Source organism: Polypterus senegalus, chromosome 7 (genome assembly GCF_016835505.1).
Source record: "Polypterus senegalus isolate Bchr_013 chromosome 7, ASM1683550v1, whole genome shotgun sequence".
Lineage (NCBI taxonomy): Eukaryota > Metazoa > Chordata > Cladistia > Polypteriformes > Polypteridae > Polypterus > Polypterus senegalus.
In genome coordinates this window covers 101,152,135-101,176,212 of record NC_053160.1, presented here as the reverse complement: position 1 = coordinate 101,176,212, position 24,078 = coordinate 101,152,135, and the positions used below count along the sequence as shown (strand labels likewise).

The 24,078-nt window shown below is 40.6% G+C and overlaps 1 protein-coding gene across 2 annotated transcripts; it reads right to left on the bottom strand.

Annotated features, from left to right (window-relative positions):
* Positions 1-7,019: 7,019 nt before the first annotated feature.
* Positions 7,020-22,683, bottom strand: LOC120532751 (fatty acid-binding protein 1, liver-like). 2 transcript variants are annotated; one of them, XM_039759099.1, is made up of 4 exons: positions 22,610-22,683; positions 20,799-20,971; positions 15,406-15,498; positions 7,020-7,107 (listed from the first exon to the last, which is right to left on the bottom strand). In XM_039759099.1, exons 1-4 carry the CDS (start codon positions 22,659-22,661, stop codon positions 7,057-7,059), a joined length of 369 nt encoding a protein of 122 aa, XP_039615033.1. In that variant the 5' UTR covers positions 22,662-22,683; the 3' UTR covers positions 7,020-7,056. The 2 variants fall into 2 exon arrangements, with proteins under 2 accessions (XP_039615033.1, XP_039615032.1); XM_039759098.1 differs by lacking the exon at positions 22,610-22,683 and adding an exon at positions 22,218-22,553.
* Positions 22,684-24,078: the final 1,395 nt, after the last annotated feature.

Here is a 24,078-nt window from a genome sequence, read left to right as displayed (position 1 = left end):
CTGAAAAGGGTTGCATCCAATATGCACAGCTCACAATGTTTACACCTGAGTGCTTAAGAACACCAAGATATCTTCTCAGATTAACCGGTGAGTTATACGTCTCCAGGAATTCACTTCCAGGTGGTCTACCAAAAGGAAAGACACAGTGGAAATGGTCATGACTATGTTTAAACTCCAGTGGTCCAATCAGCCTCTTAACTCACACAAAATAGCCTGCACTCAAACCATCTGACCTGCTTGTCAGCAGTTTAGAGAAGATACCGGTGGATGGGTGGGTCACATCTGTTCTGAGGAACTACAGGGTGCACAGATTTCAGCTAGTGGTCTTCCCAATTGCATATCCCTGATTTTCTCAAATTCTTTTTTGATAATCCTTTCAGTACACACCTGGGAAAGATACAGACACTGCTTAAGATCCTTGAGGAAGCTTGATGATATTCCATAAGGAAGCATGCATGGCACTATATAAAATAATGTAACACCTGTCAGTGCTACAAAATCCCCCATCCCTGAGGACACCAAATACACATGTCAATCCATGCTAGTTACTGAACCTGGGGAGATGATTGTCAAAGAGTTGAATGGACCTCTAAAACCTAAGTAGTAAAGTAATAAGTAATACTACAAACTAAAAAATGATACCTGATGGTGTTATGTGACTACTTTAAGAAATGGGTGGTGCTGTGCATGTTATCAACTGCTGATGCAATTGACACATCCTACTGTATGTGTGGACATCTTCTCTCTTTGAGCGTATATCTAATTACATGGTAGCTGATGGGGGTTCTTAATTCACAAGCTTTCTAGTTAATCATTTGTATGCTTAAAGTCAAGTCAAGTCAAGTTGGGGAGCATGCACTGGCACAGTGTGTTGCCACACCCACTGCACAACGAAACAACTTGGGATCCCAGTTTGCTACCCCCCAGGCAGACACGCGGTCCAGTCTCACCCTCCAGAAATGACCCTCTATCTGCCGCAGCCAGGAGTCACGTGGGCGACCCCTTGGCCTGGTCCAGCCACTCGGGTCCCCAACAATGATGATCTTACGAGCTGGATCACCCTTGGGGAAATGCGCCATGTGGCCATAGTGACGTAACTGATGCTCCTTCACAATGCAGGTAATGTGCCTCATTCGGAACTCCATGAGCAACCGCTCATTCATCACAAAGTCAAACCAACGGTACCCAGGGATTTTCCGGAGAGACACAGTACCAAAGGAGTCCAGTCTTTGTCTCAGGTCACTGGACAGCATCCATGTCTTGCAACCATATAGCATGACAGGAATCACCAGGACTCTAAAAACTTGAACCTTCATCCTTTTGCATAGATATCGGGAGCACCACATACCCCTTTCCAGCGACCTCATGACCCCCCATGCTCTCCTAATCCATCTACTGACTTCATAGGAAGAGTCACCAGAGACATGAATGTCACTGCCAAGGTAAGTAAACCTCTCAACAAGGTCAACACTCTCTCCACAAACAGAGAGAATGCTTAAAGGGACTGACAAAAAACTTACCATAACTTTTAACCTCTAAACAAATCAAGAGTCCATGAACTGAATCATAAAAAACATGATTACCTCCTATATGGGTGGCCACCATAAGGAGGAAACAAATGTCTGCTAGAACTTTGGTTAGCAATAAACAACACCGTGCATGATGCATCCAGAAAAAACCCAGTTCTACTGGCAATAAGTTGGGCACTCAAGATTCCTCTCAGGCACCTATTCCATATACAACCAAAACAAGACACGCCCACTTATAATTAACTTCAACATCTCCAAAAATTAAAATTGCAGGTGGAGGGGACAGTGGCAAAGTCCAAATATGAGCAGGCCAAGTATTACATTCAGTGGGGAAAAGAAAAACATAACAATTTCTCAGAAGAATTACCCCCGAAGTCCACACCTGCTAAAATTGTTAAGGTATGAAGGTTTGTAAATTCCAAAATTCAATAGAGCTCAAATTTTAAAACCAAAATAGCCATCCTGGTAAAACTTTAGTTTAGGCACTACAAAAATGCATCTCTTACTTATTGAAGATATTAACAAATGCTTCTTTTGGTCTTCACAACAATAATAAAACATCAGCAGACAGGTTATTCATCTCTGAGCTGTGTACTCTGCTTTAATGCTTTTCATGGTTCCTTTAAAGTAAAATCAAAACTCTTCACAAATGTTTTTACCGATTTGTCTTCTTCAAATATTCTTTATTTTGACTAACGTCTTATTCTGTTTAAAATGGTAGTAAATTCTTCTTTACAAAGGCCTTTTGTTGGGGTTGTAAATAGTGTAATTCTTCCATATCACTAGTTTTAACATTTCTTTTACCACTCTGTAAAACCACAGCTAAGCTTTACCTGGGGCCTCATGTATAAACGGTGCATACGCACAGAAATGTTGCGTAAGAACTTTTCCATGTTCAAATCGTGATGTATAAAACCTAAACTTGGTGTAACGCCATGCACTTTTCCACGGTGCCTCATACCTTGTCGTACGCAAGTTCTCCGCTCGGTTTTGCAGATTGGTGGCACTCCGCGTCAAAGCAGTGCTACTGTTCCTGTGTGGTTACTCTTTATTTTCTTGATGCGGCTTTATAAATACACTGAAACTAACCGCATATTGTTTATTAGTGTAATGCATCTGATTGTAATTAACTTGTAACAATATAATGATCCAGGGAATAGCCATAGTATTCCAAATACCATAACTGCTTTAGCGTTGTTACTCTCACAGCACCTTCTTCTTTTTCTTCTTTCAGCTGCTCCTTTTAAGGGTTTCCATATTACTCTCACTGCACCACTCGGAGTATTTATATCACTATATCTGAGTGGGGGATCACAGCAGCAGCTGATCGGAAAGAGAATTCTCAGTAGGCCTATTACAGCATCAAGCCCACGCTGCCAAAGCCACAGCAAAACGTTTCAAAGCCTTTCCTGTACGGACCTCGCAGTTCAGAAACAGTTTCATCCCAAGGACTGTAAACGCACTCAATCAATTGCTCCTTGTAAAACTGTTTGTACTTATAAGTACAATTACCCCACTGTAAACTTGCACTACAGTTATAATATTGCACAACCTGTGGCACTTTATAAAAATTTACATATTATGATGATATCATTTTTAAGATGAAATGCAGCAAAATATGTTGATTATATTATACAGATAAAACTTAAACTTCATTTAAGTAATCTGTTGTGGTCCCCGGCCGGGACCGCGAGGGGGCGTCCGTCCTGGTTATGTTGGGGGCCTCGGGTACAGGGCTTGGAAGCCCAGCCCTGTAGGGACCCGTGGCCACCGCCAGGCAGCGCCCCGATGCCGGAATATCCCGTGTGGTCCCCCGGCCGGGCAGGACCAAAGGAGGGCTTGTGCCTCCTCCAGACCGCAAGGGGGCGATCGCCCTGGTTATATTGGGGGCTTGGAAGCCCAACCCTGTAGGGGCCCGTGGCCACCGCCAGGCGGCGCCCAGGTGCCTGAGGAACCCTGGAGCCCAGCACTTCCGCCACACCAGGAAGTGCTGGGGGGAAGACGGCTGGGGACACCCGGACGGCTTCGGTCGCGCCGGCACTTCTGCCACACTGGGGTGTGGCTAGGACTGATTGCCGGGAAGCAGCTGGAGCCCATCCGGGTTCCCATTTAAGGGGCCGCCTCCCTCCAGTCAGAAGTGGATGTCGGGTGGAAGAGGACAGAGCTGGAGAGAGGACGGGAGGCGGTCGAGAGAGAGGCACAGTGACTGTGAGGCCTGGACATTTTGGGGAATGGTGCTGGAGGCACTGGGAAGTTAAAATATTGTAAATATTGTAAATAAAAGTGTTTGTGGGTGAACTTACGATGTCCGTCTGCCTGTGTCCGGGTCCCAGTTCACACTGTATTGTTAATAATTAAACATGCAAGGACACGGTGCCGCAGCGCTAGCAAGTTCACGTATTGTTCCTGCCTTGCGCTGTATATTTGCTGAGACTGGCGCGATACTGGAAGGATAGATGGATAGAATAATTAAACATGTACTATGAAGATATTTGAATGTTCCTTAAAAGTTTTGAAGAATTGTCGTTGTAAGCTTACAGATGGCTTAACGTCTATTACAGAGCTGATTGTGTGGCGATTGGGGAAAGAAAAGTAACGACAGGAATTGGAGGTTAGTACGTTTGAAAGAGACAGGACTGCTACAATAAAGTATTTCATTGAAGGTCGTGTATGGCGAAGCAACATCTTGTATGAGACATGAACAATCACTGCGCCATCGTGTTCTTAATAACATGCTTTCATTCTAATCATCATGAAAATAATATCACGTATACATCTCAGTATTTTAGTTATTCAGAAAGCTGTAATATCATGAATGTAATGGATTGTGTCCTGTCAGAGAAAGAGAAAGCCCGTAGTGATTCACACACAGAGCACATAGAAGATCAAACATAAAACAAACCATTTAACGTGCTACTTTAGTTACGATGGGATTTGAGAAACTAGTAAATTAAATGAATTTAAGATGAAGTTTATGATGTTCTACTTTAATGACAAAATAAACTACATGATTAAAGTGGATATTTCAAGATTGAAGTTAACATTTCGTGCTTTTTTCCTACTCTGTGCCTTTTTTTCACACTGTACCCTAATAAGCTTCCATATGACACTCAGACGGTGGGCCATGTCTCGCCTTTTCACGGCGACTTTGATATCTGACACCTTCTTTTTTATGTCGGGCACTGTGCGACATTATGAACTTGAGCTTGTTTCTCCCGACATGCTATGTCACTCGATCAACTTCCTTTTCTTGTTTATTCCACTGTATAAACCAACAAATAGTAAGTTTTTCTTTGCCTCCACTTTTCACAGAAAATGGAGCTTAAGGTCTATTTATATTGATTTGCATATTCAAAGAGGCATAATTCTGGGAGGAGACGGGGCAGGACAGAAGGCGAGTGCATGTACATTACTTTTCACGCTGACCGGGATTTATGTAACGGAAGAACGCGGAAGTTGGAGTACACACAGATTCCCGCATCTGGAATTTTCTGTGCGTAAGCACATTTCGGCTTTTGTGCTTACATCATGTTATAGTGCGAATTATATGCACGGTGTTATGCATGAGGCCCCTGGTGTTTCCATCTACTGTATTCATCAGATTGTTTGTGTAATTCAGGAGAGTGGTAGAATGAATTATAAGCAGTTGGGTTATATAAGGAAAATGATCATGTCTGAAGACTTAAACACACCATCTCTATATATAATCTTCATTTGGATCTTGACCTTTGTTTGTCCGCCAATGAATTAGAAGAAGAAGCACTAGATGGTACTAGAGAGACAGCTAAAACATAAGCATTGCATTAAGAATCTCCTCCAGGCTTATACTACTGAAGACTGTAGTACTCCAGTCACACCTCAAAACACAGACATTCAAACTAAACAAATTGTTGTGCTTTAAATTAACTAAAGAGATCTTCATTTAGATCTTGATCTTTGTTTGTCTCTGAATTCCCGCATGCGTAGACCACCTTCCAGTTTAGTACGTTGTTGTTACTCACAGATGTCAACAATGTGCCGGAATAACGAAAGGGGTGGTGGACAGTGTTACGCTGGTTAGCTCCTGAGGCCTGGTTAGAGAATGGGATTGCCAAAGATAAAAGGTACGTGCCTACGTAACATATGAATAAAAGAAAGACAGTGGGTAAAATGAATGACAACATAACAGCATGTTCCGGAAATTATTATTGTTACGTTGTAGCTGGTGAGTGCTGCGCATCTCACAGTTGTACCATGGCTTGCTCACATGTCAGTGAAGTGATCCCTATTTATGCTTTAAAGAGCCTGGATACCTATGTGTCCCCCTTTTATAAACATTGCTCTGTGTATATTGCCTTACTCTTTGGATTGCCACAAAGCAACCTGCGAGATTGGAGAAAGGTTGAGAAGAGATTGTGAGAGGAAACGACAGCGTCCTGAAAACGAGATGGACTGTGAATGGACAAAGCAGAAATGCTCCTACACTACCACATAATTACTATTCGGACAGTGATTCTGAGTAGGCCGTTCCTATCGAATCAATATCCAACGGTTTTCTTTTTTAATTTTGTTTCCCTTATAAAAAATCATAATGCTGTGCGACAAAGGGCCCAGTTCACGACTGCCAGCCACGTTTAAACAGGGAGTCCTTCACAGACAACTTTAACTTGCGCAACGTAGTTGGGCGCACATGGCTAGTTTTTACTATAAATGGAGATTAAATATGGTAGGAATGGCCTGGAACCTTCCATATGAGTGGCAGAAGATGAAAATTTTGACATTTGTCTTTCTTCAAAATATAAGCCAGTGAAAATATGGATAACATGAAGCTTTTGGAAACTAGTATAAAGTTACAAAATCTCACTGTATGGCTTTCAATACAAGTTGTTTGGAAGTAATGCCAGTAAAAGACATTGTTCATCTGACAATATCAACTTTGAAAGAGGTTAGCTAAAGAAGATACTGAAAACTTGCAGTTAAGAATTAGGAAAATGTGGACTCTTTTGATTTAATGTTGGCATACTGCAGATAACAGTGTAGTAAATTGATACATTTTTAAAAAAATAGGTATTCTCCAAAATAATTTTGAGTAAAATGTAAACAGTGAAATTTAGTAAATAATTCATTGTTTTGCAATACTGATAAACCCTATGATATGTATTTAAATAACCCTATATATTGAAAGATTTGGACACACCATGTTCTCAGATGCAGGTTCTTTGATCATATACAGTAATTATATGGCATTCTGCAAAAGAGGAGCATCTTTTTACCTTCAAAGGTGTCTTTAAATGATAGACTATGTAGTAACTGTCACATGTACACCATCCAAATTCCATCCCACGTCACTGCAAATAAATCAACTTTAGGAGGAAGAGGTCCTTATTGTGTCTCTTTTCAAAAGCCAAGATGATATATGCAATGTATGTGGAAATATACACATTTCATTAATTTATTTTCCAATGTGTTTGTTATGATTTATAAATAAACACCACAGTCCAGTTTAAAATGGCAGCCTTTAATGAAATAGTTGTTTTATATAGTTGACTTAAATCCTTTTGCTGATTCTCTTGTATGCAATTCCTCTGACAGTCATAGTCTAGGAGTGCAAACACAAAGAAATGGAGCATTAAACAGTGATATTAGACAACAGACAAATGTCAGACATGCATATTCTCAGTGATGGATAACTAAAATTATACTACACAAGCCCTATAACCTCATGAGGAAATAAAATATTTTTCAGCTCTGAGTAAATCAGTCAGTCAATCTTACTTTAGTACTTAATTAATAATTTTCCTCATTAATGTATGAACGTTAGCCAGTCAGTTTGTTAAATACTGTTAATACCTATTTCAGCTACAATGTATGGTAGTTGTTTCCCAGATTTCATTCTGCAAAAAATTTCTTTTAGGTTTCCATGATAAAATGTACTTCTAATTAACTTTGCACCCTGGGTTTACTTTGAAATCATTTCCCATGAAATGCTTCTGGAGTCATGACTGCTCTCTGAAATTCCATCCTCCCAGAATTCGATTTGGGAAACCCTATAACACATGCGGAGAATGGCTACTTTAGCTAGCATACAGTAATTTAGCAAAATGAATGGCATTATTAGTACTGTTTACTTTCTTATTGCATCCAGCCACAGATAGAAAGATGTATTTCTTTAACATACTGGGAGACATCAAAGACCAATCCCAAGTTCAAATGTATTGTCATATATATACACAGTACAATGAAATGTTTATTGCATGTTTCCCACATATTAGTGACAGTAGCACAATATCAGCAGCAACCAAAGAGTATAAAGAACAGTGAATCCAACATCTTGCATTAAATACAGCATCAGACAACAAATATAATAGTCACTCAGATGGTTGACAGTACAAACAGCTGTTGAGTAACCTTATACCTGTGGATAAAAACTATTATTGAATGTACAAATGGGGGCTAATAGTACTTTACCATTTGCAGCTACCTTTGAGGGAGCAAATGGTACTTTTTTATACCTCTTTTCTGACTTGTGCTGAATAGCCTTGATTTGTTAGAAAACTTAAACTAGAAGTAAAATCACTTAAAAAAAAGAGGTCCACATTTTGATGTTTAGAAAATATGGCCCTGTTCTTCAAGCTCTGCCATAGAATTGTAGTGGGAATTGTGGGACACCAGCCTACACTTTAGGTGTCTAGTATGTGGGACCGATCGTGACCAGGATGATGGTGTAAGACAGGGAGACACAGACACAATAGGCTTGAGTTTTTGCAAAAATAAAGTGAGGTTTCATTTATTGTTCTTAAAGAAAAACTAAAATAACGTCCTGCGGAAAATATATATCACTACATAGTCCAATACCGCAAAGGACACAAAAAACAGTTATAAATCGGAGCCCAAAAATGATGACTATTTACAGTATTTACAGTGCCGACTGAAAGTCCCAAATGAAAAATGGAAAAATCAAAAATAAAGCTGTCTTCCTCCACAGAAATCCAAGCCAGGAAGCTGCTTCCTCAAACAGTGTATAATACAAGGTTTACCAAAAACAAGAATATTCAAAATACAGAAAAAGAGCATCATTAACCACAACCCAATAAATACCTTCACCAAAGCTAATCCAGTGATATTTATACAAGGAAAAAATATTTACAGTAATCAAGGCACAAGCCACAATGCTTGTAAACTGAAGACAATGTTCTACTAAGTACCCCTCTCTCTCTCTCTCTCTCTCTCTCTCTCCACAGTCTCACCAGAAGACCCTCTCTAGAGGCCAGAAATTCCCTTTTGTATTCAGTGCCTTAGCAGCGATCAATCAAGCTGCTAAATGTCATCCCTCCATGGGCACGCGATGACTTGGACGCATCTGTGAAAAGTGGCGCCTCCCACCCTGCACAATCTATACTAATAAAAGGCAAAGCCCTCACTCACTGACTCACTCACTCACTCACTCACTCACTGACTCATCACTAATTCTCCAACTTCCCGTGTGGGTGGAAGGCTGAAATTTGGCAGGTTCATTCCTTACAGCTTCCTTACAAAAGTTGGGCAGGTTTTATATCGAAATTCTACGCGTAATGGTCATAACTGGAAGCTGTTTTTCTCCATTTACTGTAATGGAGATGAGCTTGAACGCGTGGGGCGGAGTTTCGTGTGACATCATCACGCCTCCCACGTAATCACGCAGTACATAGAAAACCAGGAAGACCTCCAAAAAGCGCTGAAGAAAACATGCATTATATAATTGAGAAGGCAGCTAAACAATAAGAAGCGGCGAGTGACATATACAACCATGTTCATGAGTTCTGCTACTTCGGAAACAAAGCACGATGTAAACCTACACTTTAAATTAAGTTCATAGACAGGCTGCCGCTGGCGTTTGTAATTTAGTGCCTGCCCATATAAGGCCGTCCGTCAGCGGCAATCCAATAGCAAACTCCACTAAATATTCACGGGTGAAGGACTGTGCTTATGGAGAGGAAGATGAGATGGTCAGGGTGGAGTTTGACACAAACTCAGCGAAACTGCGAGAGAAAGTTTTAAGTGCCAGGACTAAGGTAACATTAAATACAGCCACGGACATAGCACGAGATGGCACCAGCACAGCTGGGAACCTTCGATGCATGTACACCGAGTGGCTCACGTGAACTGGCGCAGTGCACAGATAAAAGCAACAGTTCCAAAGAGGCTGAACAAAACCGAATTACACAATTGAAAAGGCAGCAAAAATATGAAGCGTCTGATAAGCATATTCATAAATCCAGCTACTGCGGAAACAAAGCACACGGTGGAAAAAGTCAATGTCCCGCTAAAGGAAGACAGTGTAAAAAAAAAAACCCGTGCATGCAGTGTGTCAGGTCTCAGATAAAGAAGAAGACGAGCTGTTTATTGATGCAGTAAGAAACGAATCGATGAATGAAACCTGTCATCTTTACAACGATTGACAAACACGGAATGTAACTTGAACACAACACATCCTACAAATACGAACCTGATTGAAAGAAATAATGATAATCAAATCCTTGATGACAGCAACACTCAGTAACACTCACAAAACAAATACTGTATATTGACAGTCATGTTACGTTATTTTTAAAATGTTCCCTTTTCTTTTCTAGCTTTTTAACACACTACTTCTCCGCTGATACGGGTATATATATATGTATATATATATCCCGATCTACATACTCGAATAATGGATACTTTATTCGCCATCAATGATTGTTTTGGTAAAGCCATACTCAGTGTATTCATTAGATGAACGGTAAAAAGTAAGAGCGAGGGAGGATGCAGGCTGTAGTGCTGGCGTCAACTCTATCTGAATTGCGCGATCACATTTGAAAAAATATATCTTTTCAAGTTCTATTTAGTCCATATGTGTCAAACTCAAGGGGCGGGCCACATCCGCCCGGTGTAATTATATCCGCCCGAGATCATTTTATATACTGTATTATTGTTATTAATGGCCCGGGTATATGAAGCGCTGGTAACACAATAAACTACAGATCCCATAATGCAGCGCTTCAGCTGCCTTGCCGAACACTTACGCGTTAATCAAGTCTAGCTTATGATGCTGCAAGTTATTGCGAAGCTAGCTCACACGATGCTGAAGAGAAAAGTTGATTCTGAAAATAGAGCCTTTAAAACCGATGGGAGGCTGAGTATATGTTTACTGAACCCATGTGTCTCATTTGTGGAGCTAATGTGGCTGTAATTACAGAATTTAATCTAAGACGGCACTATGAGACAAAACATCAGGGTAACCTGAATGCAATGCAGAAGATACAGAAAGCAGAATAATTAAATAAGAATCTGACACTTCAGCGGACGTTTTTACCTGTGCACAATCACAAAGTGATTTCAAGTGAAGCTGCTTTTATGGGAGACACAAATGCACCAGTGCAATTTGCCCCACTTTCCCTGTTGCCAAGTAATGTTAAACCAAGTCGTCACTACGGTGTTCCCAAATACGCACTTTGCTGATAAACTGAGCGCACTGAGTTTGCACGGCGCTTTGGTGACTTTGAAGAACAAAAAAAGTCCGTCTACATGCGGCTCGAACCTTGTGCATGTTTGGTAGCACATATCTGTGTGAGAAGCTCTTCTCAGTGATAAAGACTAACAAAACAGCACACAGGAGTCGCCTCACTGATGAGCACCTGCAATCCATCCTGAGAATCTCCACAACACAGAACCTCACACCAAACATAAACGAACCTGTGCCAAAAAGATGCCAGGCGTCCAGCTCTAAAATGACATATGAGCAAAGACAACTGAATGATTTGATTTGTTATTGCTGAAAGGAACACATTTTATTTATATTTCCAGGTTTTGTTATGCAGCATGTTCATATTTGAATTTGTATAATTTTGACAGGATATATTTTTATGGAGAGCAAAATCTTTTGGGATATTTAAAATCTAAGTTTATTTTTATATAAAATTACATAAGAGTAAAGAAATTTGAATGTTTGTTCTTTTAATGTTTACTTTATTTCTAACTTGTATAATTTAGACAGGATATATTTTTATGGAGAGCAAAATATTATAAGTTGTTTAAGGTTTGAGTTGATTTATTCAGGAATAATATTCCTGTCTGTTTTTACCATTCCTACCAAAGATATTTCTGTCGACTAAATAAAAATTCCTTCTATTTAAAATTTAAATAGAACTTGAACAAATACGATAGTTCATAATATCCACGCAGACTTGCACGTAAGAGCGGAGTTATCCATTTTAACAAGCAGCGTATTGCACTGATCTGAAATAGCTGTGTGTGTATATATGTAGATATGTATGTATATGTATATATATGTTTATATATGTGTGTGTGTATGTAAGTATATATATACTGTATGTGTGTGTGTATGTATATACTTATGTATTTGTGTGTATATATGTGTGTGTATGTATGTATGTGTGTATGTATATGTATGTGTATATATGTAGATATATATATGTATGTATATATATATATATATATATATATATATATATGACAACAACACTCATCACTCACAACAGTGACAAAACAATTACATTGACAATCATGTTACGTTATTTTCAAAATGTTTCCTTTTCTTTTCATTGCTTCTTTAACACACTACTTCTCCGCTGCGAAGCGCGGGTATTTTGCTAGTCTATACATATAAAATGCAAAGCCCTAACTGACTCATCACTAATTCTCCCACTTTCCATATAGGTGGGAAGCTGAAATTTTGCGTGCTCATTCCTTGCAGTGTACTTACAAAAGTTAGTTATGTTTCATGTCCTATTGCAACACCCATGGGGGTGTATATATAGATAGGGGAAATTCCTCCTCACTATTTCTGTGACTTCCAATATACGTAGGACACCCAAATTTCCTATGCTCATCCTTTACACTGTACTTACAAATGTTAAGTATGTTTCATTTCTCGCCGTGCCCCGTAACAAACTTTCGAAAATAACATCTTCTTTTTGGAGGTTCTCACCATTATGCCGTAAGGGACTTTAAAAACTGACCTCTCCTTTTGGCTGTTTCATTCCTGATTTCCATTAACAGAGGATTTATTTCATGGCACAGATGCACAAGGGCTGCCCCCGGTTCCCCTTCCTTTTTCCGCGCACCTACCATGTGGTTGGCTCCCTGCCTATTTACATTAACGACATCCCGCGCTCATGTGCCTCATCACTTGCTTCCTTACTTTCCTCAGCTGTTCTTCATGCTCACTGCTCCTTTCTTCTTTACTCCATCGCTTCAAGGGTGGAAGGATTGCTCATTCTTCTTTCAGGCTACCTCTAAACCTCACCCATACTGATTCCAATTCAAACACCTCCAAATTCCAGTAACGGTCTGCTTCGCTATGACAATAAATAAGTCACTCTAAAACAGGTCGCCATTTACTTGACACAAGATTGCTTCTCACTTGGCCACCTGTATGTTGCATGCTCAAGAGTAAGCTCACCAGACAGCTTGGTCATTGGTTGCGGAAGGCACACAAACGAGTGGAAGACAGACAATGCCATCCTGGCTGGTCAATGGCGGAGTTGCCCCTCCACTCCTACATGAGAACCACCACAAACGCTCTCCAGAAGGTGCTCATATAGTCTGTGAAGACGTCCCTGTGCACTTTGTAAATGGAAAAAAGGCAAGCTTTTATTCTACATACTTTTTGTCCTTTTTCGAAAACAAATGCCTCTCTCATAACCCTGCAGAGGACACAAAATTAATTTTATTTAATGGCTGGTAATGCCAGTGAGGCACATTACCACAAGAATAAATTACCAAAATAATAATATCCAAAGTCAGGAAATCATGCAGAGTCCAAAAGCCTTCCAGTTTCAGTTTAGACATTTATTAAAGATAATAAACAACCATTTTTTGTCAGACGAGAAAGTGGCTATTCCTGAGCACAAAGGCATTTTTATGCATAGCTTAACATAGATAAGAAACTTTAATACACATTCTATGCAAATGGTCAACACCTAATTGCATTTTGCTCCCTTTGTGTGATCTCCCCTCAGTGATGCCCACTTTATTAGGTTATGCCCCTTCATGTTTATTAATCATTATGCTAATAGCTGACACTGGTTTGACATTTTGCAATCTTTGTTTGGTATTCTTTTCAATCATGCCTTCTGACTGATAATCCTCCACCCAGTCTTTGGCATAGGCTTTCAGGGTGTCATTTTATATTGGTGGAGCGGTTACATGTAAGACTCAAAGCATCTCAGTGCATACCAGTGCTTAGATCATATTAGTGAGATAAAAATATACTTTAAAAATAATAGTGTCTTATAAGGTACAGAATCACATAGTAAAACATGCTAAATTAAAAATAAGTGTTTAATCATATCATACATTATTATTTTTTGTGCATGCTGTATTCTGATTATATGATTATATGATTATTCTGTGATTGTATATAAAATATCCAGTAAATATCCATGTCGATACATTTGCACAGCTCCATTTCTAAAGTGGAAAGTTTTGGTTGCACATGTGCATACACACTCAAGGGTAACCTGTAAACACTGTAGGGCTAATAGGACTAGGTCCCATTCAGCATAGTTTCACATGCTACAAAAATGAGCATTTTTCTAGATGAAGGATTACATTAATCTTATAATGGAAAAGTGGAAAAAATGAGTGTTTTTGTAACACTTTTAATATGTTTAAATACTTATCTTATAGAAGATCTGGTGGGGGGTGTGTCTCACTGGCCCTTAATGGAGAAATAACGCTGCTCATCACTATTGGTAATCAGGCCTATAATAATTGTGTCATCATTAAATTTAATTAGTTATTCTTTTAAAATATGTTTGCGGTTAATTATTTGCTTTTTCATTCTATATCTTGTATATCTCTTTGACTTTCTAAACTTTCTTTTAGTGTTCTCAATCATTAAAAAATCAAAAATACTTTCTCCTTACAGACCCAACTGATATTGCAATTTAAAAATATACTTTGGCAAAGTTAACTGAAAAATTTTAAGTTATAGTTGTACAATTTTGTCTATCAGAAAGTGTTTAAGGTGAGCTGCTCAAAAATGCAACTGGCCGAAATTGGGACTATTGTCATGCTGTAGAAAATGAAGTAATTAGGGTGACCATATGATTTATGGCAAAGAGGAAATAAGGCAAACATCTATAGTCACGTAAAAGTCATCCATCCAATTTTCACACTCGCTTATCCTGAGCAGGGTCATGGGGAAGCTAGATTCATAAGGCAGGAGAAATCCCTAAACAGGACCCCAGTCTATTGCAGTAGTTAGGTGTCAAAGTGACTGAAGTATATGGTAATGCCTCATTGCCATTTCTCAATTACTTTTGTATCAATGGCTTATTTTAATATGGTGATAATATGTCCTTATCTCCTCCGTACAATTAGTATTCTGGAGTTTAAATCTTAGATGGTGTTTCTCAGTGGAGATGCATTGAGGGAATCAAAGAAGGCCATGGTACATGTCTTTGCCATTATCGACCCACAAGTAACATCAGGGATTTATGGCTCATTGGAAAAGATGTAGAGCAGCCATAGAAAACACAGTTACTGGAGGTGACAGACAATTATGTATCCACAATTCAACAGGGTGTTTTGGCATCTATTCAAAAATCTGACTTGATTGTATTTTTGCTTGAATCATACAGTTGTTTTTCAACTTAGCTTATTAAAAAATCCTTATTTTATTGAAAACAGTTCCTCACTATCTCTGAATTGGGTTTTATTTTATACACACAGCATTCACAACACATAACTGACATATCAGAAAGAAAGATAGACACATGCACTCACACAGAATGTCTATTTTAGGCCAATTTCCACTAGATGTTTAAGACTGAATCTTAATAAATGTACTCAGCAGTGGCAGCTTATTAGTTTTGTTGGACTTTGGTGTGTTAATTTTAAGTGATATACTTACATTAATGATCTTGTCTCCACATAATTCGGTCACAGATTCAATTCCTTTTAAGTTTACTTTTAACTTATTTTCCCCCTCCTTTGTGACAACACCCTGCACAATGAGAAGAAGTCAAATGTGAGTGAAAAAATGAAAACTGTAAAAATTAAATGACATTCTATTAGATAGATAGATAGATAGATAGATAGATAGATAGATAGATAGATAGATAGATAGATAGATAGATAGGGGAAATTCACAATTTGATTTATTATCACACACTGTAGCTTTCAAAACTGTTAGTTCACAAGTAGAAAAGCCAAACTTTCTTCATAATATCAGACAGGGCATTACTAATCTTACACTGTAACTGAGTATCCCTCTGGGATAGAGGAAAGGAAAATTCTGGACATGGAACTGCTATCAAAAGCAAGGTATCACCTAAAAAGTATATACAGTATATACATTTAATAATAATAATAATAATGTAATATTAATGTAAATTAACCTGATTTATTTTGTATCTTTTCAACCTACATTGCATATAATGACCTTAATGAATATTGTATATAATGACTTTTGGGACTGAGAGTTTTAATTCAGTAGCTGTCCTTATTAACTGTGAGTGCTGCATTGGTGTTATGGTTCAGACAGGGTTTTAATCCTGACTCAGTTTATTTTCTGTTTATAGTATTTTCGTCATCCTTGAAACATTGTTTTCATATATTTTATTTTGATTATATTTTGGTTTTTGTTCTTTCTGCATTTAATTTATGAAATATTGATATATGATATATTGCTTTCTCTAATTCTCTGTGTTTGTATTATGCTAATCATACATTAATGGTCTTTGCATGGATGTGCTTTGTGTATTTAAAGTGAAACAGAAAGGGTGGGGCCCTGTGACACTGCAGCTGGAGGACCGCCTCTAGTCATTTATAAGCCTGCAAGCTAGACGGGAGGGCACTTTGGCATTGACTTACTTGAATAGTGTTTTCTCTGTAAGTTCTACTTGAATTTTTCTGGTTCTTGACTCTTTTGATTCTGTATTGACTAAGACTATTAGATTTATTTAGACTGCCTTTACTATACAGTATTCTTCTTTTGAAAATTTTGTTTCCAAATACATAGACATTTTATTAATTATTTTTTGTTTCTTAGGGCCAGAGAATTTCACAGTTCCTCTCCTCTTCTCAGAATTGTATTTTGGGGATTGTTTAAGATTATTTTTTAAATAATTGAGATTTTTTCAATTTGTGTTTATTTAGGCCATAGCCTGCTTATAGTTTTATAAATTAAACAGCCAATTTTGGTTTCTTGCCCAATTGTTATAATTTTAATTTTTCTTTTTTTTCTGCCTTTCCTGAGGTGTGTTCCAAATATATTTGAATTCAAATAGGGTTTTTATTAACCCAAGGATTCTGAAATTGGTTTGCATCTAGAAAGCATTGTTAAAAAATGTAATTAATTTACTGACTTTTCCATAATACGAGTTTAAGGATCAGTTATAGCCAAATTGCTGGATAATTGACATGGAAGGGTGCCGCTGATGCCCCTCTTCGAACTGCCACCTTATTGTGGTGGAGGGGTTTGCGTGTCCGAATGATCCTAGGAGCTCTGTTGTCCGGGGCTTTATGCCCCTGGTTGGGTCACCAAAGGCAAACTGGTCCTAGGTGAGGGATGAGACAAAGAGTGGTTCAACAAACCTCCTATGAAGAACAAAAAATTTGGACGGCGTTTTCCCTCGCCCTAATGCGGGTCACTGGGGCCCCCCTCTGAAGCCAGGCCTGGAGGTGGGGGTTGATGTCGAGCGCCTGGTGGCCGGGCCTGCACCCATGGGGCTCAGCTGGGCACAGCCCGAAGAGGCAATGTGGGCCCCCCTTCCCATGGGCTCACCATCTATGGGAGAGGCCAAGGAGGTCGGGTGCAGTGTGAGTTGGGTGGTGGTCGAAAGCGGGGACCTTGGCGGTCCTCTCCTCGGCTACAGAGGCTGGCTCTTGGGACATGGAATGTCACGTCTCATCTCTGAAGGGGAAGGAGCCTGAGCTAGTGCGCAAGGTCGAGAGGTTCTGGCTAGATATAGTCAGGCTCACCTTGACGCACAGCTTGGATTCTGGAACCAATCAGCTTGAGAGGGGCTGGACTCTCTACCACTCTGGAGTTGCCCCCAGTGAGAGGTGCCAAGCAGGTGTGGGCATACTTATTGCTCCCCGACTTGGAGCCTGTTCATTGGGGTTTACCACGGTGGATGAGAAGGTAACCTCCCTCCGCCTTCAAGTGGGGGACGGGTCGAAAATGTTGTTTGTGCATATGTGCCGAACGGCAGTTTGGAGTATCCACCCTTTTTGGAGTCCCTGGAGGGGGTGCTAGAGGATATACCTTCTGGGAACTCCCTTGTACTGCTGGGAGACTTCAATGCTCACGTGGGCAATGACAGTGAGACCTGGAAGGGCGTGATTGGAAGGAATACCCCACCCCCCGGGTCTCAACCTGAGCGGTGTTTTGTTATTGGACTTCTGTGCTCATAACGGATTGTCCATAACGAACACCATGTTCAAGCATATGGGTGTTCATACAGTATGTGCACTTGGTACCAGGACACCCTAGGCCTCAGTTTGATGATAGACTTTGTGGTCGTGTCGTCGGACTTGCTGCCACATGTCTTGGACACTTGGGTGAAGAGAGGGGCGAAGCTGTCAACTGATCACCACCTGGTGGTGAGTAGGCTTCGATGGTGGGGGAGAATGCCGGTCAGGCCTGGTAGGCCCAAACATGTTGTGAGTGTCTGCTGGGAATGTCTGGCAGAGTCCCCTGTCAGAAGTAGCTTCAGCTCCCACCTCCAGCAGAACTTCGACCACATCCCGAGGGAGGTGAGGGGCATTGAGTCTGAATGGGCCATGTTCCGTGCCTCTATTGTTGAGGCGGCAGACCGGAGCTTTGGCCGTAAGGTGGTTGGTGCCTGTCGTGGTGGCAATCCCCGAGCCCGTTGGTGGACACCGGCGGTGAGGGATACCGACAAGCTGAAGAAGGAGTTCTACGGGACCGTTTTGTCCTGTGGGACTCTGGAGGCATCTAATAGGTACCAGCAGACCAAGCGGAATGTGGCTACGGTGGTTGCTGAGGCAAAAACTTGGGCGTGGGAGGAGTTTGGGGAGGCCATGGAGAATGACTTTCGGACAGCTTCGAGGAGATTCTGGTCCACCATCTGGCATCTCTGGAGGGGGAAGCAGAACAGTGTCAACACTGTATATGGTTGGGATGGTGTGCTGCTGACCTCGACTCTGAACGTTTTAGGTCGGTGGGGGGAGTACTTTGAAGAACTCCTCAATCCCACTAACATGCCTTCCAATGAGGAAGCAGAGTCTGAGGACTCGGAGGTGAGCTCCCCCATCTCTGGGACTGAGGTCACCGAGGTGGTCAAAAAACTCCTTGGTGGCAGGGCCCCGGGGGTGGATGAGATATGCCCGGAGTTCCTCAAGGCTAAGGATGTTGTAGGACTGTCTTTGTTGACACACCTCTGCAACATCGCATGGACATCAGGGACAGTGCCTCTGGATTGGCAGACCGGGGTGGTGGTCCACCTCTTTAAGAAGGGGGACCGGAGGGTGTGTTCCAACTACAGAGGGATCACACTAGTCAGCCTCCCTGGAAAAGTCTATTCAGGGGTCGTGGAGAGGAGGGTCCATCAGATAGTCGAACCTCGGATTCAGGAGGAACAGTGTGGTTTTCATCCTGGTTGCGGAACAGTGGACCAGCGTTGCACCCTTAGCAGGGTCCTGGAAGGTGCATGAGAGTTTGCCCAACCAGTCTACATGTGTTTGTGAACTTGGAAAAGGCTTTCGACCGTGTCCCTCGGGGAATCCTGTGGGGGGTGATCCGAGAGTATGGGGCACCGGATCCCCTGATAAGGGCTGTTCGATCCCTGTACAACCGGAGCTTGGCATTGCCGGCAGTAAGTCAAACGTTTCCAGTGAGAGTTGGACTCCACCAGGGCTGCCCTTTGTCACCAATTCTGTTCATAACTTTTATGGAGAGAATTTCTAGGCACAACCAGGGTATTGAGGGGGTCCGGTTTGGTTGACTCAAGATTTGGTCACTGCTTTTGCAGATGATGTTTGTCCTGTTTGCTTCATTAGGCCGAGATCTTCAGCTCTTTCTGGATCAATTCGCAGCTGAGTGTGAAGCGGCTGGGATGGGAATCAGCATCTCCAAATCCGAGACCATGGTCCTCAGCCGGAAAAGGGTGGAGTGCCCTCTTAGGGTTGGGAGTGAGATCCTGCCCCAAGTGGAGGAGTTCAAGTATCTTGGGGTCTTGTTCACGAGTGAGGGAAGAATGGAGTGTGAGATTGACAGGCGGATCTGTGCGGCATCTGCAGTGATGCAGGCTCTGCATCGGTCTGTCATGGTTAAAAAGGAGCTAAACCGTAAGGCAAAGCTCTCAATTTACCAGTCGACCTATGTTCCTACCCTCACCTATGGTCATGAAATATGGGTAGTGACCAAAAGAACGAGATCACGAATACAAGTGGCTGAAATGAGTTTCCTCCACAGGGTGTCTGGGCTTTCCCTTAAAGATAAGTTGAGAAGCTCAGTCATCTGGGAGGGGCTCAGAGTAGAGCTGCTGCTCCTCCGCATCGAGAGGATTCAGATGAGGTGGTTTGGGCATCTGATCTGGACGCCTACCTGGTGAGGTGTTCTGGGCACGTCCAACCGGGAGGAGGCCCCAGGGAAGACCCAGGACAAGCTGGAGGGACTATGTCTCCCGGCTGACCTGGGAACACCTTGGGATTCCCCCGGAAGGGCTAGAAGAAGTGGTTGGGGAGAGGGAAGTCTAGGCCTCTCTGCTCAAGCTGTTGACCCGATCTTGATTAAGCGGAAGAGGATTGATGGATGGATGGGTGCAGCTGATGACTTCACAGGGTCATAAAGGTCATGATAAACATGGAATTGAGAAATAATAGAAAGATTAGCTTTCCATATATTTGACTACAATTTAGAGTTTTGACTTTTGGCTTGATAATTGTGTGTATCTGACTTTCAAGTTACAATTCATGCTCATCTAATGGTGGAAATCTTTTCTGACACCTTATTAAGAAAAAAATACCCTGTCCCACTTTTAACACTGAAACACAATGCTGACATTTACATGTCCTTCATGCCATATCCCTGCCTTGTTGGTACTTTTATTTAATGTTTAATACACTCACACCAGCACCTCCTCTGGTTCTCTCCTTCACTTTTTTGACTTTCAGTGTTTTCTGTGAGGCAGTCTACAATCTTTAGATACATTTCGCATCTTTGAAAAATTTAGATCTGCAAACTATAAATGTTTATAAATATATCTTAATTCTGATGTGCATTGATGCGTGTTCCTTATTACTTCCCAGGTTAGCCCCTGAAGCTATGATTGTTACCTTGATCTTCTCTCCTGTTGGGGTCTGCAGTTCTGCTTCTTCTCCAATAGTGAATTCATTGACCAATACTTTAGTGCCTGTTGTTACAGTGACCTTGAAAGAATTGCCATTCTGAACAATTTCAGAGATGCTCTTTGCCTCCTTACCCTTCTCAATCATTTCATCAGGGAGACCTGTGGGAAAAGGTTACACGAACATAGTGCAATTATGTCCACATTTTTATACACAACATATTAGTAAGTGTTGGGTCAGTGTTAACAAAGAAAGCAAATGCACAGCTGATAATAAGAGGTTAAGGGATGGAATTCTAAAGAAGTAGCTTTGGAGGTGGTCATGGACCATCAAGCATTAGTGAAACATAATAGAAGCAAGAAAAGAAAATGAAAAATAGATTATAATTGTGTGGAATTCAGAGATCCAATTTGATACCGTACCATGCATATATTTTGAAATGTTTCACTGTTTACATTTAAGTATGAATATCTTAATGATGGAAATATAGATCAAACTGCATATTTCCAGCCATGTGCATGTTGAATTACTGCACATTAACTGAGTACAGTCACAGCATTTGGATAGTCAATACTGAATAGGAAGAGAAAGACAGAAAGCTGAAGCATATCCCAGTGCTCAGTACATAGTAGGAACCAGCTGTTGGTGGGAAACCAGCATTCTCACATTCACTCATACTGTGCCTGCCAATTTACAGTGGCCAATTCATCTTTACATATTTGTGATATGGAGTACCAAAATGAAACCCACATAGACATGGGTAGAAAGCTCCATAAGGATAGTTATGATGCCAGGATCTGAACCCATGATGCAGCAGTGGTAAGCATTACACTACAGTGTCACCCTTAATGTGTAAAAGGTTCAAGAATCTGTTGCAAGTACAGCTCACATAACTTGACTACTCTGATAATCTATACTGTAATGCAGAGTGGAAAAGAAGTCAATCCTCACTAAAAGTGAAGAGGAAGGAGAACTGTTTGGTGTGCATTTTGATTAGTTACACTATAGATTAATGCCATAGTAGTGCAGTAGGACAGTGTTAGACTACATTGTGTATGTGAATGTCATGCATTCCTTTTGGTTAACAATATAATATCTAATAATCAACTAAAAGAGCTGACAACACACAATCAAAGCAGACTACCAGAACTGCCCCTTGGTGCATTTGTGAGTTACACAAAAAAAAAATTATTTCAGTGCAGACAAAAATTCATTACTAATCTAATCAAAGAACATTTTATATCCGTTTTACTGCCAGCATTATTTGAAGACTCTTTACAAAGCAAACAAGAATGCAATACAAAGCAAAACAATAAATCAGTAATAATGTAGACAATTAGAGCCAAAGACAAATAACATAGCAATACTGGTACTTTAAAAGGTCAAAACAGCTAAGGTGGTGCTCACCAATTGCTTTCATGAATGGCTCAAAGTTTTCATGTGATTCAAGCTCATATTTTCCACTGAAAGCCATTGTGCAGTTGATCCACGTGCAGTGTTCACAGCGGAGATGAAAGAGCAAGAAGGCATTTGTGGTTTTATACCCAGTCTAATAACATTGAGCAACTTGTCTATAATTACCCAGAAGGACTGCTTTACAACCTGCTATGTGATCATTAACATTTTACTGAAGAAAGGCAAGTAATAAAAAAAAATCTATATGCATGAACAAGAGCAAGAGACATGAAAAATCCCATTTATCTAAAAATCGAGCTGCATGATGCAGTCAGTAAACAGTTACATAAACAGAGCTCCAGGAGAATTAGCTTAGCTGGGTAATCAAACGTCTGTTAGCTTACCAAATGAGCTAGATGGACAGAATGGCCTCTTCCCATTTCTAAAATTCCTCATGCTGGTTTAAACTGTAAAACACATTCTAAACAAAAAGACAAATTGCAGTATATAGAACCAATATTTAGAATTCTTTATTAATACTATGTAGAATTATTTTGGAAAAATGTTTGCAGAGCTATTTGGGGTGACATCAGTGTGACTGAAACACCAGGTACACTGAATGAATCTATATTTATAAATTGAATAAAGCAAGTACATAAGCTTAATATATTGCCATATTTTATGTGTTTGTTGCTGTTTTTTGTCAACTGGTGACTATTAAAGACTCAGAGATGGCTTGATGTTTTTTAGTTTTTGATATAATTCCCCTGATTCAAAAAGGAAAGCAAAATTAATAAAACATTTAGAAATCAGGTAGATTAAGGTAGATTAAGTTACTATATTGTGGATAAACAGTAGGCTCACTGATTGGACAAAAGACAAAATTACAATAACACATTCTTCTGCAGGCAGCATGGTAGCGCAATGGTAGCACTGTTGCCTTGCAGTAAGGAGACTAGGGTTTTCATCCTGGGTCCTCCCTGCATGGAGTTTGCTAGCTGTTCCCAGGTCTGTGAGTTTTTCTAGGTAGTCCAGTTTCCTCCCACTAGCCAAAGACATGCAGGTTAAGTGGGCTGGCTTTACTAAATTGTGCTTGGCGTATATGTGTGTGTGTGTTCACCCTGAGATGGACTGGTACCCTGTACAGGGTGTGTTTCTGCCTTGTGCCCTGTGCTTGCTGGGATAGGCTCCTGCAACCCTGGTCTGTAGCACTTTTCCTCCCATATTCTAAAGACATACAGTTAACTGTACTGTATTTTATGTTGATTTGTCACACTGACTTGGCTCTAAGTTTGAAAATTTATCTGTTAATATTCATTGTGAATGACCAGTAGTCCTTCATGGATTGGTTCCTGACCTGTGCTCAATGCTGCAAAAATAGGGTGAATTCTAAAAATAGGAAGAAAATATAAATAAACATTGCTGAATCTGAACCCAGCCACAAAGAATGCATAAACCAGTATGTTTCTTTGTGCCAGTCCCAATCCTAGATAAATGGGGAGGGTTATGTCAGGAAGAGCATCCGGTGTAAAATTTTACCAGATCAATATGTGATCGGTCAATACGGGATCGGTCGAGGCCTGGGTTAATAAAGGCCACCACCAGCACTGTTAGCCAACAGGGTGCTGGTTGAAACTGGGCTACTGTTGGAAGATGGAAAAGACAGGGAAGGTGTGTCTGGAGGCAGAGGTTCAAGAGGAAGATAAAGAGAGTGGAAGTGAGTGTAGGAACTTTGAATGTTGTCGGAATGACTGGTAGGGGAGAGAGTTAGCTGATATTATGGAAAGAAGGAAGGTTGATATATTGTGCATGCAAGAGATGGGGTGGGTTTTATCCTGAAGGAAGAGTATGTCAAGAGTGTTTTGGAAGTGAA